The sequence below is a fragment of the Berghia stephanieae genome, chromosome 13 (assembly GCF_034508935.2).
Source record: "Berghia stephanieae isolate SIO BIC M18660-M18661 chromosome 13, UCSD_Bste_1.3, whole genome shotgun sequence".
NCBI classification, from domain to species: domain Eukaryota; kingdom Metazoa; phylum Mollusca; class Gastropoda; order Nudibranchia; family Aeolidiidae; genus Berghia; species Berghia stephanieae.
Genome location: NC_088372.1, coordinates 24655102 through 24672601, shown reverse-complemented (window position 1 = coordinate 24672601; position 17500 = coordinate 24655102). Strand labels below are relative to the sequence as shown.

The 17500-nt window shown below is 36.0% G+C and overlaps 1 protein-coding gene across 4 annotated transcripts in view; it reads left to right on the top strand.

Annotated features, from left to right (window-relative positions):
• LOC144959038 (cys-loop ligand-gated ion channel-like) overlaps positions 1-17500 on the top strand; it is a 193352-nt gene that overhangs the window by 139225 nt on the left and 36627 nt on the right. Inside the window, exon 1 of one of the 4 annotated variants that reach the window (XM_078891379.1) lies at positions 3043-3105. The exons of the other annotated variants lie outside the window; for them this stretch is intronic. Coding sequence (XP_078747505.1) covers positions 3103-3105 — 3 coding nt within the window. The 5' untranslated portion in view covers positions 3043-3102. Of the gene's footprint in view, positions 1-3042; positions 3106-17500 lie in introns of those variants that run through there. 4 annotated transcript variants of the gene reach the window in all.

The following is a 17500-nucleotide window of genomic DNA, read 5'->3' as shown; positions in this document are numbered from 1 at the left end:
ATAGAATTTCACGCGGCCAAACACTCCAAACATTTTGACCCTCTTCAGAAATTAATCTGTTTTTGATAGCCGAAAATTCGACTACATTAGATAAAATATTGTTATCTTAAATTTTATAAATATTATAAAAGTTTGAATTGAAAAGAAATAGAAGTAATTTGTGAAACATGTTTTTCCTTTGTGGCCAAATTTCGATCGATTTGGCCAAGCACGTGACCTTGTAATAGTCCAAGCATTGAATATGTCATTAAAAATCATAGCGATGTTTTTAAAAGAAAGAAAAAGAAAGGTAAAGAACGACAATTATAATTTGAGTCTTAATAATTTCAACCAAAATGTAATTATATTATCACACAGCAGTAATAGGGTTTAATAATGCATGACTGCCCTTAAAACATAATATTATATATATATATATATATATATATATATATATATATATATATATATATATATATATATATATATACATATATTGGACATTACACACTGCATATTCTTTGAGGCAAAAAAAAATATTCAAAATGTAGGAACCGATAAAAGATAATGTTGATCCCCTAGTTCACCCCCGACAGAGTACCGTTGTGATCAGAATGGTCACATAATAATATAATATCAGCAATGTCTGTGGCAAACATCTGACTCAAAAACGTACCAATCAGTAACGTAGGCCATTCCAAGGATGAAGTTATTATCGATCAGAAATCCCCATACAGACATAACCTACATAATCTACAATTTTACATAACGTATAGATTAGAGGGTTGTATGGACATTGGGTAGGATGTCTTGGGTTTTAACATGTAAGATGGCTATGTGGTCTAGTGGTATAACACTCGCTTTCGGATCGGAAAGTCCTGGGTTTGAGCCTCGCTCAACGCATAGTTGAGTCCTTGGAAAAGACTCTTTACTTACATTCTCTCACCTTACTCAGGTGTAAAATGAGTACCTGGCCGTTAACAGCGTTGTCTTTGTCCGAAAAATTGTAATATCGCCTAACAGGCGGTATGTCCCGTCCTACATGTTAAATGTTGCTGTTGACCAGGGACCTCTTGTAAAGCGCTTCGAGCACGTTAAGTGGATATTGCGCTATATAAAAGCTCAATTTTTTTTTAAGCTCAATTTTAAGACACTAGAACTACTAGTAAAAATGACCAATTTGTCATCAATACGTTAAAAGATTGCTTTAAATTCCTTTATAGACTAGTTACGGCAACAAAACTTTCTTTTCAAGAAGTTTAATTGAATCAAAGATCTTTAGATAATTGTCGGGTTGAAGCCAAAAAATCCCGTAGTTTTACGACATGTACGTACCAGTCGTTGGCAATATTTATAAAATCTGCTAGGGATTAATTGATGACGACATTTGACGCTGGGGATCGCCATCTGGCAGCCGCCCTGGTTCCAGATTCAATTGCGCGCTCCTGCAGACTTTATTACCCGACCGATTTTGATCGTTGATCACTCAAAAAAATTGGTCTCGACCGATGTTAATTTCCACAATACGCTAATAGTTATAATTAAAAAGACGTCTGCTTGTTCTTAATAGCTTTTATTTCCCCGCAAATGTTATTATAATAATAATCATTGAGCTTTCATACAGCCCAATACCCACTAAAAGTGCTCAAATCGCTTTACAAGGAGTCCCTAACCAACAGCAACACTTAACACGTAGAGCGAGACATGACGCCTGTTAGGCGATATTACATTTTTTCCCCGACATGACAACGCTGTTAAAGCCCAGGTAGGCACTCATATTACACATGAGTACAATGAGAGAATGTGAGTAACGAGTCTTTTCCAAGGAGAATGCGCCGAGCGAGGTGAGGCTCAAACCCAGGACCTTCCGGTCCGAAAGCGAGTGTCATACCACAAGACCAAATAGCCGCACCTTTTGCCGGGATTCTCCACTAGTAATTAGAAAATAAAACCCACCACGATTGATTGTAATTCTACGATACATACCCGAGTCTTCTACTACTTCAAAACTACCCATGACTAAAAAAAAAAAAAAATGCAGTGCAACATTTTCCTGGATGAGTGACTGGTTCCTCCTGTTTATCGCTTTGAATATTTCATGACTGTCCCCTTCCCGATATTCCTCGGGCCCCGGGTTGCGTTTTGGATTGTTATTGTTGGTCCAGTCCGTGTCGGTCAGTTCGGGTGGGTATGCCAGTGGTGGCATTCACGGACATAACAGCTTTTGCCAGAATCGTCTTTTTGAAAATGATAAATCAAATATGGATAAAAAGAAGAGATTTAATATACACGTATCTCAAACCTTAGACGAGACCGCTTGAAAATGGAACTATCGAGATTTTGGAGGTCTTGGGTTTCAGATTGAATGAATATGTCTTTGGTGAATGACAATTCATGAATATTTGAAGAAAAAGGTCTTTGTAATGAAATTGTAAAAAGATATCAAACAGACAAACAAGAAACATAAATGAAATAAACGCTTTTTGTCATTTTTTTGTTTAAGGGGTGGGGGGATGGGATCGGAGCTTCATCAATCATTCATTCAGATATATGATGTATATAAATATGATTGGCGTCCAGTTCGGGGTGTTGTGTGGTGCTGGTCGATATGATCGTGGTGGTGGTGGTGGTGGTGGTGGTGGTGGTGGTGGTAGTGAAGGTGGCAGTAGTGAAAGTGGTGGTGGTGGTGGTGGTACTGGTGGTAGTAGTGAAGGTGGTGGTTGTGATAGTAGTGGTGGTGGTGGTAGCATTGCAGGTGCTGGTGGTTATGGTGGTAATGGTGGTGGTGGTGGTGGTCGTCGTGCTAGTGGTGAAGGTGGTGGGGCGGTTGTGATGTTGGTGGATTTTGTTGTGGTCAATAAAGTGTTTATGGTGGTGATTGTGGTTGTGATGGTGATAGCTGTGGTTGCGGTTGTGATGGTGATGTTGGTCGTGGTGATGATCGTTGGTGATAGTAGATTTGCATCGGTTGTGTTTTACGGGTTGTGGCGATGATTGGAAAAGTCGAGTTTATTCGGACGATTGAAGCGATCTCACAAAATGCTATCAATTTTAGGCTGTTATATTATGTCATATTTTAGCTGAGGGTTAGTTTTTACGAGGAGATTTAAGCGATAAGAGAAAATGGTGAGTTGTTATTTCTTCTCCTTTTTGTGTGTGTGTGTGTGTGTGTGTGTGTGTGTGTGTGTGTGCCTGTATCGTGTATGTGAATGTGTTTTTGTGTGTGTGGTTGTTTGTATGTTTATGTGTGGTTGTATGATTGTGAGAGAAGCTGGTTTGTGTGTTATATTTCTGTGTTTCCAATTATGAAGAGCTAGGGTGGCTGGTGAGAGCGCGGGTTATAAGAGATTGCTGTACAGTGTTAGGGACATTTGGTTGGCTACTGGTACTGTTAGCTAAATGTGATCATCAACAATGGTAAGTAGGTACTTTTTGTCTATCTATCTATCTATCTATCTATCTATCTATCTATCTATCTATCTATCTATCAATCAATTTATATCTTAATTTACATATCCCATAAACACACGATTTATCTATCCATCTATCTTCTCTATCTATCTATCTATCTATTTATCTATCTATCTATCTATCTATCTATCTATCTATCTATCTATCTATCTATCTATCTATCTATCTATCTATCCATCTATCTTCTCTATCTATCTATCTATCTATTTATCTATCTATCTATCTATCTATCTATCTATCTATCTATCTATCTGTCTATCTATTTGTGTAAGTATGTCTATCAATCTATCTCTCTATTTTTACATGTTTATCTGTCTGTTTATTGGTCAACCTATATGTAGATATCTACCCATTTATCTATCCATCTATCTATCTATCTATCTATCTATCTATCTATCTATCTATCTATCTATCTATCTATCTATCTATCTCTCTATTTGTGCATCTGTATGTACGTTTATCAATCTACCTCTCTATTTTTTAAATTTATTTATTAATCAACCCGTTTTTCTATCAGTCTATTAGTCTAACTATAAATCTATCTATCTATAATTCCATCTGTGGCTTCACCTTTATTTATTTTTATAATATATATATATATATATATATATATATATATATATATATATATATATATATATATATATATGCCTACCTCTCTGTGAGTCTATATATGTATTTGGTTATCCAATAATATTTTTACCATAAAAGAGAGACTGTGTTTTGACAAGTAACAAGATATTTCACTGGTATTTCTACCAAAAACTGTATGACTAAACTTTTCATAAATAGACATAATATGTGACCCACCGTCTCCAAGCGGTAATATGCGTGGATGAAGCACATTCTGGAAATGGAAATTTTAGCAACAAATACGGTGACACTTGGTTGGTTGATACGATTTCCTTCCTTCTAGGTTCCATGCCTGGTCCAGGCTTCGGATACTGCATGAATTATCTCTCTCCATTCCTCCCTGTCTCTTGCTTTTTCAAACAGCTCTTTAATTGTTAGGTTGGTTAAGCCCTTCAGTTGGTCTATGAGTGTTTTTCTTTGTCTCCCGCGAGCGCGTTTACCAGGTATTTTTCCACAACTTGCCAGGTATTCATTCTTATCTTTCCTTACTATGTGTCCGAAAAAGGATAGTTGTCGATCCGCTATTAAGGGCATTAGTTTCCTTTGTTGGTATGCTTGTTTTAGCACTTCTTCGTTCGTTTTGTGTGCAGTATACGATATTCTCTGCATCATTCTCAAACACCACATTTCAAAAGCTTCAATGTTTTTTTGTGTTTCTGCAGTTGTAGTCCAGCTTTCGCATCCGTATAACAAGATTGGCCACACGTAGCACTTCAAGACTCGGAATCTAATCCCGAACGACATCTGTTTGTTTTTCAAAATGTTTCCCAGGTCCATGAAGGCCTGTTTGGCTTGAGTTATTCTTGCTCGTATGTCTCGGTTACATCTTCCATCTGTTGTCACTATTGAACCTAGGTATTTAAAACTTTCTACGTTGGTAAGTTGCTCGCCGTGAATCGTTATATTGCACGTGTTGTTGTTTTCGGGGTTTTTCTGTATTACCATGCATTCCGTTTTGGTGATATTCACTTCCATTCCCTTGGCTTCACTATCTACTACCACTTTGTCAACAATCTTTTGAAGTTGGATTTCTGATGTTGCAATGAGTACCGTATCGTCTGCGTATCTTATATTATTTATGTTGTGACCTCCTACTTTTATTCCCTCCATATTAGTTATGCCCCTCATGATTGTTTCTTGGTATAGATTAAACAGATCTGGTGAGGCAACACACCCTTGACGGACTCCTTTCTTAATAGGAATGGAATTTCCTGTAGAGTTTCCGATTTTGATAGATGCCTGCTGGGTGTAGTATAATGTTCGCATGAGTCTGAGGTCTTTCTCATCAGCGCCAATGGAGTGCAGTTGTTTTAGTATTTCTTCGTGGCGTACTCTTTCAAAAGCTTTTTTGTAGTCGACAAAACAGAGGTATAGTGGGGTCTGAATATAGCTGTATAGCTCTTTCACTTAAAACACGGAGGAGGTATATTGCGTTCCTTGTCCCTCTGTCAGGTTGGAATCCATATTGTTCTTCTGCGATTTCGGGGTTAATCTTATTCCTTAGCCTGTTGATAATTATACGCAACCGTATTTTGTTGATGTGGCTTATTAAACTTATAGTTCTAAAATTTTCGCATCTGACTGCACCTGCTTTCTTTGGTATTGCTATGAAAATAGAGTTACAGAGATCTTCTGGAATTTTCCCAGTGTTGTATATATTGTTGAATAATATGTGAAGTTCATCAATTGCTAGATCTCCTAGGCTTTTTAATACCTCTACAGATATTTCATCAGGGCCTGTTGCTTTACCATCCCTCATTCGTTCCATGGCATGTTCAATTTCACTTTTGGTGATGTTTGGTCCGTTTAATGGTTCTTTGAATTTCAGTGGTGGTTCATTTCTATTTGGATCATTGTACAGTTCGCCTATGTATTCTACCCATCGGCTTTCTATATGCTGTTCTTCAAATAGCAGTTCCCCTTGTTTGTTTTGGATACAACTTCCTTCTGCTTTGCTTTTCCTTTTCCCTGATAGTTCTTTTATTCTTTGGTGAGCTTGTTGGGGGTTGGGTTTGTATTCTCTTTCGATTTCGCAGCATTTCCAGTCTAGATAGTTCTCGTGTGCCTCGATGCATTTGGATTTAATGTGGTTGTTCAATGTTTGGTATTCTGCAGACCCTCTGTTGCATTTTCGTCTTTCTTCAAATAGGTTTAGAATTTCATTTGTCATCCATTCCTTTTTGCTGTTATTTGAGCTATTGGTAAATGCTTTTCTGCAGTTGCTTTGACACACTTTTGGAATATATCAAATTGTTTTTCACATTTTTCGTTATCAGGTTCACTTTGGCTTTGTATCATGAGTGCATTTTCAAATTCTTCTCTCATTTTTGTTTGTATGTCATTGTCTTTGCATAACCTGTAATCCCTCTTTATTCTACCAGCTGTTCTCTGAATAGCTTTAAACTTTATCCTTACTATACAAATAACTGGGACATGGTCACTGTCTACATCGGCGCCTGGGTAGGTTTTGCAATTTAATATGCCATTTCTGAATCTTGATGATACTGCTATAAAATCTATCTGGTTCCTTGCTCTGTCCCCTGGTGATTGCCATGTCCAGGTTCTTCTTGGGTGTTGTTGAAACCAGGTGTTTGAAATCATTAATTTATTTGTTCTACACCAATCTGCCCAGATGTTTCCTCGTTCATTTCTGTCTCCGAGTCCATGTGGTCCGATTATGTCACCATCTCTGCCTCTGCCAATCTTAGCATTTAGGACCCCCATTACCATAAGGACTTCTTGTGATTTACACATTCGTTTTGCTTTGTCTAGTGAATGGTAAAACTCTGTCATATCTGCATCTGTCGCCTCTTCTGTTGGTGCATAAACTTGAATAATATTGGTGTCAACTACAGGTCCTCTTAGCTTAACCAGCAAAACTCTGTCTGAGATTGCTACGTGCCCTTTGTAAAATTTGGTTGATTTTTGGTCTAAGATCATCCCTACTCCTTTTTGGAAAGAGGTTCCACCACTCCATATGATACGATTTAATACAGTGTAAAAGAAAAAAAAGAAAAAAAAATACACACAAAAAAAAATGAATAAATAAAATTAAAAAAAAACAATCTGAAAGTTTGTAAATCTCATCATTTTGATTTAAGTGTTGGTGTTTTGTCAACGTGATCATATTTGCAGGTCTGGTAACAGAACGTAATTAAATATGGGATCATTTTAACATTGGTGTAACGGGGAACATTTTACATTGGGTGAAGAGTATTTCCATGATACCAATTAGCCCATAACAACTTTAATTATCAGATCTGTAGATTATAACATTATACATCCCGATGATTTTGACACATAGATATATCATATCTAAGCCATTAGTTCCATTCACTGTCTGTGAATTCTGCTTCAATGTTGAACGTGTTTGAAATTCAGGCACTGTTTAGCACCGGAAAACAAGACTCCCGCCATTCAAAAAGGGGCAGTAACTTTGATATACTTTATACTATTTAAAGATACCGCTTTCCTTACCGAAATGGACACGGATAATTAAAGAAAAATTCTTGGTTTCGACAGAGATGGGAGGCGATAGGCATCAAAACATCTCACCGCTTACCTGTGAACATTTCTTTCCAAACCTCAACTCTACGCTCCTTGCTTCGTTTCGCTTCTTTTCATTTCATGCCATAAACCGGTTAACTTCCGTGGTCTAGAAGAAAACAAAACAACACGTAATTAAGAATTTGGCCAGAAAACTCGTCCTTCAAATATCGATCGATTTAAATGACCCTCATCTTGGCAAAAAAATCTCAAACCTGGGACTTTATAAAGTCGTCCTTAAAATCCCAGATTTGAGTTTTTGCCAAGATGAGGGTCATTTAAATCGATCGATATTTGAAGGACGAGTTTTCTAGCCAAATTCTTAAATACGAGTTTTTCGAGAGTATAGCATTTATCTGGTAACACGCTACAATCCCAGTTTTTCTTTATTATATTTCTTCAAGTTTCCCCCGCAACCAACATCACTTGATCGCCATAATCCTCGCCAAGTTTTTATTCCGGATCTCAAGGCATTTTTAATTTCTACGACTCGAGTTTGATTCGTTGCTAATTATCAAGCATGCGCTTCTGAATTTAGACTTTTGGAGTTTATCGGAATTGTTATCAATTGTTGGAATAATGTTTACGTCATTGTAATTCGTGTAGCTGTGTTATAAAAAAACTGTACAGATGGTGATGTGGAATTCTATTCCGAGTATTTTATTTTGATTTTAAGGATCATTGTTAAGTATGCAAATAATTCTGTTGTGGAGTTTTTGTGCATTCAAAACAACTTACTTTTGTCCGAACCATCTAGAAATTTCATCAGTTGTGTTAAAATATATTTAATTCGACGTGTGTATCTATTCAGGTCTGACATCCCAACCCACTTATGGGCCTAGTTTAACATTGGTGAAATGAATAATATTTACGTCATTTTTTGTTTAGATTTCCATTACAACAATGGGCCCATAAGGAATTGGGTTATCAGAACTATAAATAAGTGCACGTTGATTATATATCATATTTACATAAACATTTTTTTCTCCATTTGTAACATGTGTTTTTGTAGATTTTTATTCCTTTTTGTTTAAGATAGGCGGTTGATTTATTTTTTAGTACTTTTTACTCCGGCATTGGTAGATCCAACTGCCCTACTATTACACGATGGAAATATTTCGCAGTTATTGTACTTGATACCTAAAAGAATGGACCGAGCGATAGACATATAGAATATAGATAGATAAAGTACTGATAGATAGATAGATAGATATAAATAGATAGATAGATAGATAGATAGATAGGTAGATAGATAGATAGATAGATAGAGAGATAGATAGATAGAGAGATAGAAAGATAGAAAGAAAGATAGATAGATAGATAGATAGATAGATAGATAGATAGATAGATAGATAGATAGATAGATAGATAGAGAGAAATAAATAAATATATATATATATATATATATATATATAGAGAGAGAGAGAGAGAGAGAGAGAGAGAGAGAGAGAGAGAAAGAGAAGGGGGGGGGGGGGAGGGAGCGGGGGTAAGGGAGTTGCTGATTTTGAACACAATTGACAAGCTAAAAATATCTTATTTATAGATTTGATTTTGTTAAGAAAATAAAAGGTAAATGTTACTGCGACCGTAAGTCATCATTGAAAGGAAATATTATGTTATTGCTTTATCTGTTATCCTGTCAAAGTAGACATTTTGATGGGATCAAATTAATATAAAAGAAATCTTACAGAACTATAACAAGTAATGAACAGAATTGAATGCGGCTATGTGGTCTAGTGGTATGACACTCGCCTTCGGATCGGAAGGTCCTAGCTTCGAGTTGAGTCCGAGGAGAAGGCTCTTTATTCGTATTCTCTTGCCGTACTCAGGTGTAAAATGAGTACTTGGCTGTCGACAGCGTTGTCTCTGTCGGTGAAAAAATTAATATCGCCTAACGGGCGTCATGTCCCGTCCTACATGTTAAATGTTGCTGTTGGCCAGAAACACCTTTGTAAAGCGAATTGAGTACGTTTAATGAATCTTGCGCTATATAAAAGCTCAGTTTTATTTATTTGAATATAACAGCTCAAAAAAAAAGAACAAAAATACCAAACACGGAACATGTCGGGCTCAAAACTCTTCTTTAACCAAACCAAAAACAGTGACATAGTTGTTTGATATGTAACAATACTCTTCAACAGTCTGGGTGGGGTTTCTGACCTCCCATAGTGGGCAGGGAGGTACATACTGTGTCTTCTATCCCCTTATAACTGTTTTCCAATTTGCTTTCTGTCTTTGTCTTGGCATGAGATGACTTGGTTTTGTCCTGGCAACTTTCCGGAGTCCTGGCTGGTAGGGAAACAGTCGAATGCATAGTTATTGTTATGGGAGATGATATTTTTTTCCTTGTTAATCATCTCTCTGTTATGCATTGTATTATGTTTAGTTTGCATATTATATTATATGATTGGTAAAAATTTGAGTGTATTCCTCTTAGTTGGGACCTGTGCTTGTGTCTGGATTAGACTTTTAGGTGATCTCAAACTAAGTACATTGGTGGTATACTCTTGGAATCTACATCTGATCCCTATTTGTTCCCAGTTCCCCTTTATCTTACTTTCTCTTGTGTGCTTTAATTGTAATTCTAGAACTTTTTACTATCCCATTTTCTTCCTTTTTACTGGCGCTGATATAACCTAAATGTGTTGCAAGCGCCGTAAAACCCTTAAAAACAAACAAAACATAAACTCTTCAACAGTCGTAACGTCACAGCCTTCCTAATGACGCATGGTAACTTAGTAACACTGGCTCTAAACTATTGGAACAATGTAACAATGGCGGACGCCCGTATGACATATTTCTCCGTCGAGCTTAAAAGCGTATCCAGAGGGGAAAAAACAACATAAATTTGATCACGTTTTGACTTTTACACATTCTGATCACAAGGCACACGAAAAGTTCTAGCCAGCATGAAGAATAAAAAGTTATGATTTTCTTTGTTTAGAACCAAGATGGCCGTCGTTGCCGGTCGGCGTGACATCAGACTACTGAATCCAATTGTGTACATAGTTAAAAGGGGATGTGAATTACAAAATACAAAGGTAAAAGTTCTTCATTAAAAATCAACCGGCAAGCGCCATCTTTATTAATATTCTTATTAATTTGGACGAATAAATGGCAGGACATAACTACAAAAATAGGAATACAAAGGCCAAAAAGTTGAACAAGTTTCTTTCTCTCTCTCTCTCTCTCTCTCTCTCTCTCTCTCTCTCTCTCTCTCTCTCTCTCTCTCTCTCTCTCTCTCTCTCTCTATCTATCTATCTATCTATCTATCTATCTCTCCCTCTATCTCTCTCTTCCCTATTGCTGGCTAACCTTTGGATAGAACGTTAGTCTATCGCAAAGTACTTTCCGTCAAATCTAACACACTCAGGTACCCATTCATTGCTGGGTGGACAGGGGGATCAGAGAAAACATCTCGACTGCAACCGGTACCGATCTCGGTCCCTTTGCCTGTGAAGCGAGTGCTCTACCAACTGAGCTATTGTTATTGTTTTGTTGTTTTTTTTTTTTTTTTTTTTTTTTTTTTTTTTTTTTTTTTTTTTTTTTTTTGTTTTGTTTTTTTTTTTTTTGCCATTCACGTTTGTGAGTAATTTTCACTAAACTATTGATAGTATGCAGATGACGTCACTCAGGCCTTTGTTATTGTTTTTGCCATCCGCGTTTGTGAGTTGTTCTCACTAAACTGTATTAACCAGACTATAAAAGTTCATAGTTACACAGAGTTTGTGTGTTGGTCCGTTATACTTCCGGATGGCAATGTTGTGAACTCCTTGGCCAAGCGCATTCTATCTATATTAACAAAACTAACAATGTTTAAGCTTACACATAGTTTTGTGTATAGGTCCATTATATTTCCGGATGGCAATGTTGTGAGCTTTTTAGCCAAACGCAAACTATTCATTAAAACTGGATCATAATTTTATTCCCAATTGTGTTTGTTTTTGTTTTTCTCTCGCGCACATTATGTGTGAAAGACACCCAGGTGAATAATGACTGTTTTGTAAAGCTGTGGGTTTTGCCAGACAATATCGTAAGCTTTCTTTGCTACAGCAAGGTCAAATGTTACAAATGTATATGTGTTATATGCCCATTAATCATGCCTGAATTGTGCTAGTACAAAATTCCTCTTGTTTATTTATCACTGAAAGGAAGCAAATACACTGTAATATATATTTTTTTCATATTATAGAGAAAATGGCTATCAAAGATTTAAAAACCCTATGTAGCTTTGTAAAATATTTTATGATCTGAGGCAAAAAATGAGAAATGACAATAAAATTCCACTATTTATTGCATTTGAAGCAATTTTAGGGTGATAAACAATCATTTTATTCACAAAAATGAGTTCACGAAAAATTGCACCCGATGACCTTTCAAGGGCCATAACTCCTGTAAATGATACTTGAAAAAACTGTAACACCCGGATTAATTTGTGTTATATGTCCCTGAAGCATGCCTGAATTGTGCTAGTGCAAAATCCCTCTTATTTATTCATCCTGAAGGGAAACAAGTACACTGTAATAGATTTTTTTTTCAAATTATAGAGAAAATGGCTATCAAAGATTTAAAAACGCTATATGGCTTTGTAAAATATTTTATGATATGAGGCAAAAAATGAGAAATGACAATAAAATTCCACTATTTATTGCATTTGAAGCAATTTTAGGGTGATAAACAATCATTTTATGCATAAAAATGAGTTCACGAAAAATTGCACCCGATGACCTTTCAAGGGCCATAACTCCTGTAAATGATACTTGAAAAAACTGTAACACCCGGATTAATTTGTGTTATATGTCCCTGAAGCATGCCTGAATTGTGCTAGTGCAAATTCCCTCTTGTTTATTCATCCTGAAGGGAAACAAGTACACTGTAATATATTTTTTTTCAAATTATAGAGAAAATGGCTATCAAAGATTTTAGAACGCTATATGGCTTTGTAAAATATTTTATGATATGAGGCAAAAAATGAGAAATTACAATAAAACTCCATTATTGATTGTATGTGAAACAACTTTAAGGTGATAAACAACCATTTTATGCACAAAAACGATTTCACAAAAATTGCACCTAATGACCTTTCAAGGGCCGTAACTCTCGTAAATGACACTTGAAAAAACGGTAACACCCGGATTAATACTCAAGATATATTGCTGTTTCAGAAAAACCATGTGGCGAAAACTCCCCCAGGGGGGGGGAGGGTTTCGCCCACTGGCCCATGCACTATTCATAATATGTGTCACTTAGGCGATGATAACCACTTGATAATATTTACAAACATGTCATTTAAAAGTTGTTTCGTTTCCAATTATATTCTATTGATAACGACTTAACGTTGTGTGACGTCACTGTTAACTCTCACCAGTTTTCAGGATTATTCCAGAAATAGCATATCTCCCCTCCCCCCACCCGCTTGCCCAGCCCCAACCTCCAACATAAATGGATTATTTTTTAAAAATTCAAAGCTGAAAGCAATATGTAGGTACTTATACACATTTTCTTTTCAGAAAGCCGAAATTTCTGAAACAACATTAAGTTGTTATTATAAATAAGATTTTTCTTCAATTTTTTAATGTATCTAGAAAATAAATCTTAATTTTCTTAAAATGGTAATTGTATCGTGAGGAAATGTGACGATTTTCTTATCGTTGTTAAGGAGGGGATAAGTGTGAAGTTGTTTTGGCATTTTTAACAGTATTTGTTTTGCTATTTTCTGGGTTGTTTTTCTTTCTGTTTTCTTTCGTTTGTTTGTTTGTGGGGTTTTTTTTCTCTGGAAAGGGGGGTGGGGGTGTCTAAAGTTACTGATTAAGTGTGCATTACCGCTCCAATCATGTCGGATGAAGCATATATGAATAAAAATGAATGAATGAACACATATGTAAATTATTGAATGAATCGATGAATGGCTGAATGAATTAAAACATAAATAGATTGTTTAATGAATGAATGAATTCATGAAATAATGGGTGAATGGGTGTATAAATGACTGAACGGAGGATTAATATCTGAATAAATTAATTATTAATTAATTAATCAATTGATTAATAATAACTGGATTAGTGAATGAATGAATGATTAAATAAATGAATGAAGGAATGAATGAATAATTGAATGAATGAATGAATGAAATAAAGAATGAATCAATATATGAATTTTTTAAAATGAACGAATAAATGAAGAATGAATTAATGAATCAATAAATGAGTGAGTAAATAAATGAATGAATGAATGAATGAATGAATTAATTAATTAATACATACTTTATTGCCATTAATATATAGCATGATATACATACATCGTTCATTCATTAAAAATTGATATGTGCCTGTTAATAATTATCTGATTATTAGAAAGCATTAAACCTTGTAGCTAACATATGAATTTTGTTGATGTCAAAGAATGGATTATAAGTTATATAATATGCAGAAATTCGATCCTCTAAAAATTTTAAAGACGTTGATAATTTCCACAATAACTGATAATTATAAACTAGTAATAGTAGTAGTCGTGGTGGTGGTGGTGGTGATGGTTGTGGTGGTGGTGGTAGTAGTTGCAGTAATATTAGCGTATGGCTACATCCCCAAATTCATTTCGTCAACTCAGCTTCGGAAGTCTTCCTCGGCCCTTATATCTATTTCATATTCACCTGCAAGTTTAGTTACTGGACAGTGGAGGGGCGATGTGATCGCTGGTCTCTGGGGCTGCCTGACATTTCCGACAGGCCTCAGTTTTACCATGTTCCCATGTGCACATAGATATTCAATTAAACCAGATCTATGTATTTTTAACAATAGAATTATTTTTCAGTATATTAAACAACCCGACATAAATATGAGGTTATGGGCCGGTTGGTGACAAATGATTCGTGATGGTAAGAGTATCTTATTCCGGTCTGCCAAGACGAGAGACATAAAACACCTTTTCTATTATTCCATAGCTGATATCACATTTTATTGGTTTTCAAATTCCCCTGAAATCTTGTAGGAATTTACAAGAGCTGATAAGAGACACATTTGTATTCATAGCCACTGGTAATTTGTTGTTGAGTTACGAGATGGGTATTGAGATTCCGGGGGTGGGAGGGATGTGGTAGAAAGATATTTCCTGTGACCCGGAATATTCCGTGTTCCAAACCCGCTTGAGGCACTTTTGTTTTTGTCTTTGTTTTGGCACGATTATTTGAAGGCTGGTTTTCCAAAACTCGTCAAATCGATTATTTCTACTTTTCGAGATTTTCCATCCATGAGATCAATTGAAATGTACATTTTATTTTATATTAAGCGTCAAATTGCACAAGAATTTCATTAGATTTGGGTGAATTTGAAGTTTAAATATGATAAAATGATAGGCGGAGTGATAAATTTTAGGGCAAATAATCCTTAATATCTCAAAATGGGAAAAAATGGATTTGGAGAGTTAGGAAAACCAGTCTTCATTTTCACCTAATTTGCTGAATTTTGACAATTGGATTCAGTAGTCTGATGTCACGCCACCCGGCAACGGCGGCCATCTTGGTTCTAAACAAAGAAAATCATTACTTTTTATTCTTCATGCTGGCTAGAACTTTTCATTCCCTTTTCATATGTCTTGTGATCAGAATGTGTAAAAGTCAAAACATGATCAAATTTATGGGGTTTTTTTTCCTCTGGAAACGCCTATGTGCTCGCCGGAGAAATATTTCATACGGGCCTCCGCCTTTGTTCCAATAGTTTAGAGCCAATGTTACTAAGTTACCATGCGTCATAATGAAGGAAGTGACGTTACGACTGTTGAAGAGTATTAAATGCGTAATACCTGTTGACATCAGACATTTCTTAACGATATATTATCGATATCCCATCATTAAATCCAGAGGTACCACGTGGAAGGGCGTATTTGTTTTTCTCCTTAGTTTAATTCTTGTCCTTGGGATGAATTTCCATGTGGTTTTCAAATTCCCCTGGAATCTTGGAGGATCTGACAAGAGATGATAACACACACATGATGTGTATTCATAGCCAGTGGGAATTTGGTGTTGATATAATTTGAGGTGGTTAATGAGATACGGGGAGGGGATGGGGGGGGGGGGGATAGGAAGAATGGGGGCAAGGTGGTCGATCGAGTTGTTAAGGCATTGAACTGTGAACCAAAAGGACCCGGGTTCGAGCCCCGCTTCTGGCACTTTTGTTTTTTGTTAATGTTTTTTTTTCTTTGGGGGGGGGGGATATTTTTTAAAATTTTTTTTGGTTTTATTTTTTTTTTGCCAAGATTATTTACACCGAGTTTGGTGAATGTATTTTTCTCCATACGTAATTCCTGTTGACGTCAGAAATTGATTTGTGCTGGATATTCTATTATCCATTGTTGAAGTATTAGGCGGTGACATCTGACGGTGTCATGGTGAAGGCCGTAATCTTATTATTGTATTCATTCATTCATTCATTCATTCATTCATTCATTCATTTAGTTATTTATTTATTTATTTATATACTTATTCATATATTTATTTATTTATTTATTTATTTATTTATTTATTTATTTATTTATTTATTTATCTATTTATTTATTTATTTTTGAAATTACTTTTTATTGGTGATGAAATTCCCCTGAAATCCCGGGAGTAATCTACAAGAGCTGACAAATTGATATTCATAGCGGGTGGTAATTGGTGGTTGATTTATGAGATGTTTATCGAGATACGGAGATGGGAAGAGGACGAGGGGAGGGGAGGTGGTCGTATGGTTCAGGCAATACACTGTGACCCGGATTAGACTCCTGCTTCAGGCACTTTTGTTTTTTGGGGGTTTTTTTCTTCTTTTTTTTTTTTTTTTGTTTGTTTTCCTTTAGCAAGCTTATTAACCCTGATTTTGTTAACTTTGGGCAACAACATGGGTGATTCCTGTGGGCATCAGACATCTTGTTTGATGGATTATCTATATTCCTTTATCGAATACGACCTGGGAGTCGGCATGTCATGATACCCTTCCGAAGGCTGTACTTTCTACGTATTTTTTTTTAATATTATTTTTAATTGTTGATCCAGGAACGGGGGAAAATCGACAAGAGTTAATAATAAACACATTTATATTCGTAGCGTGTGGTAATGTGTTGTTGATGGATATAGTAGATATACCTGGCTGGATACACTGGGGGGGGGGGGGCATAGATAACACAGAGAGTGGGGGGGGGGGGGTTCTGATAGCTCAGATGGTAGAGCACTCGCTTCACATGCAAAGGGACCGAGATCGATCCTGGGTGCAGTGGAGAGTTCTTTTTTTCTGATCACTCTGTCTACACATCAGTAAATGGGTATCTGAGTCATATCCAAAGGATAGCAAGCAATTATTATTGTCCGTATCACGCTATAGAAACCGGGATACATTCCTGCTCTCTGGACCTAATGGCTCTGAATGACTACTTTAAAAAAAAACCTCTGGATATACTCGTTTTATTGAGTTGCAATGCTGGATTACGCAGGGGATAATGTGAGGTATAGTGGCTTTTAAATTCTGCTATGCCTCATTCTTATCCTGCCTTAACCCTATTCTTACCACCTATAGGAAAATCGTCACATTTGTTACGATGCAATCGTCACTTTTCTCATCCAGATTTCATTTCTTTTTTGCTATAGCTATAAAAACTTGACATTCTGTAATAGAGCTCATATTGCCAAACAATTTTATATGTATAGAATGTGCTTGTTGCTTTTCTGTTTGAGTAAGATTTGTCTGATTTTGTGTTGGGTGGGTGTGAAGTTTTGGAAAAATTCTGAAAATGCCTGGTAAGGAAAGGGTTAACCTTAATTCTCCTAAAATTTCTCATTCGGTTTATTATTTTATCATACTTAAATTTCAAATCCACGCAAATCTATAGGGAAATTATTGTGCCA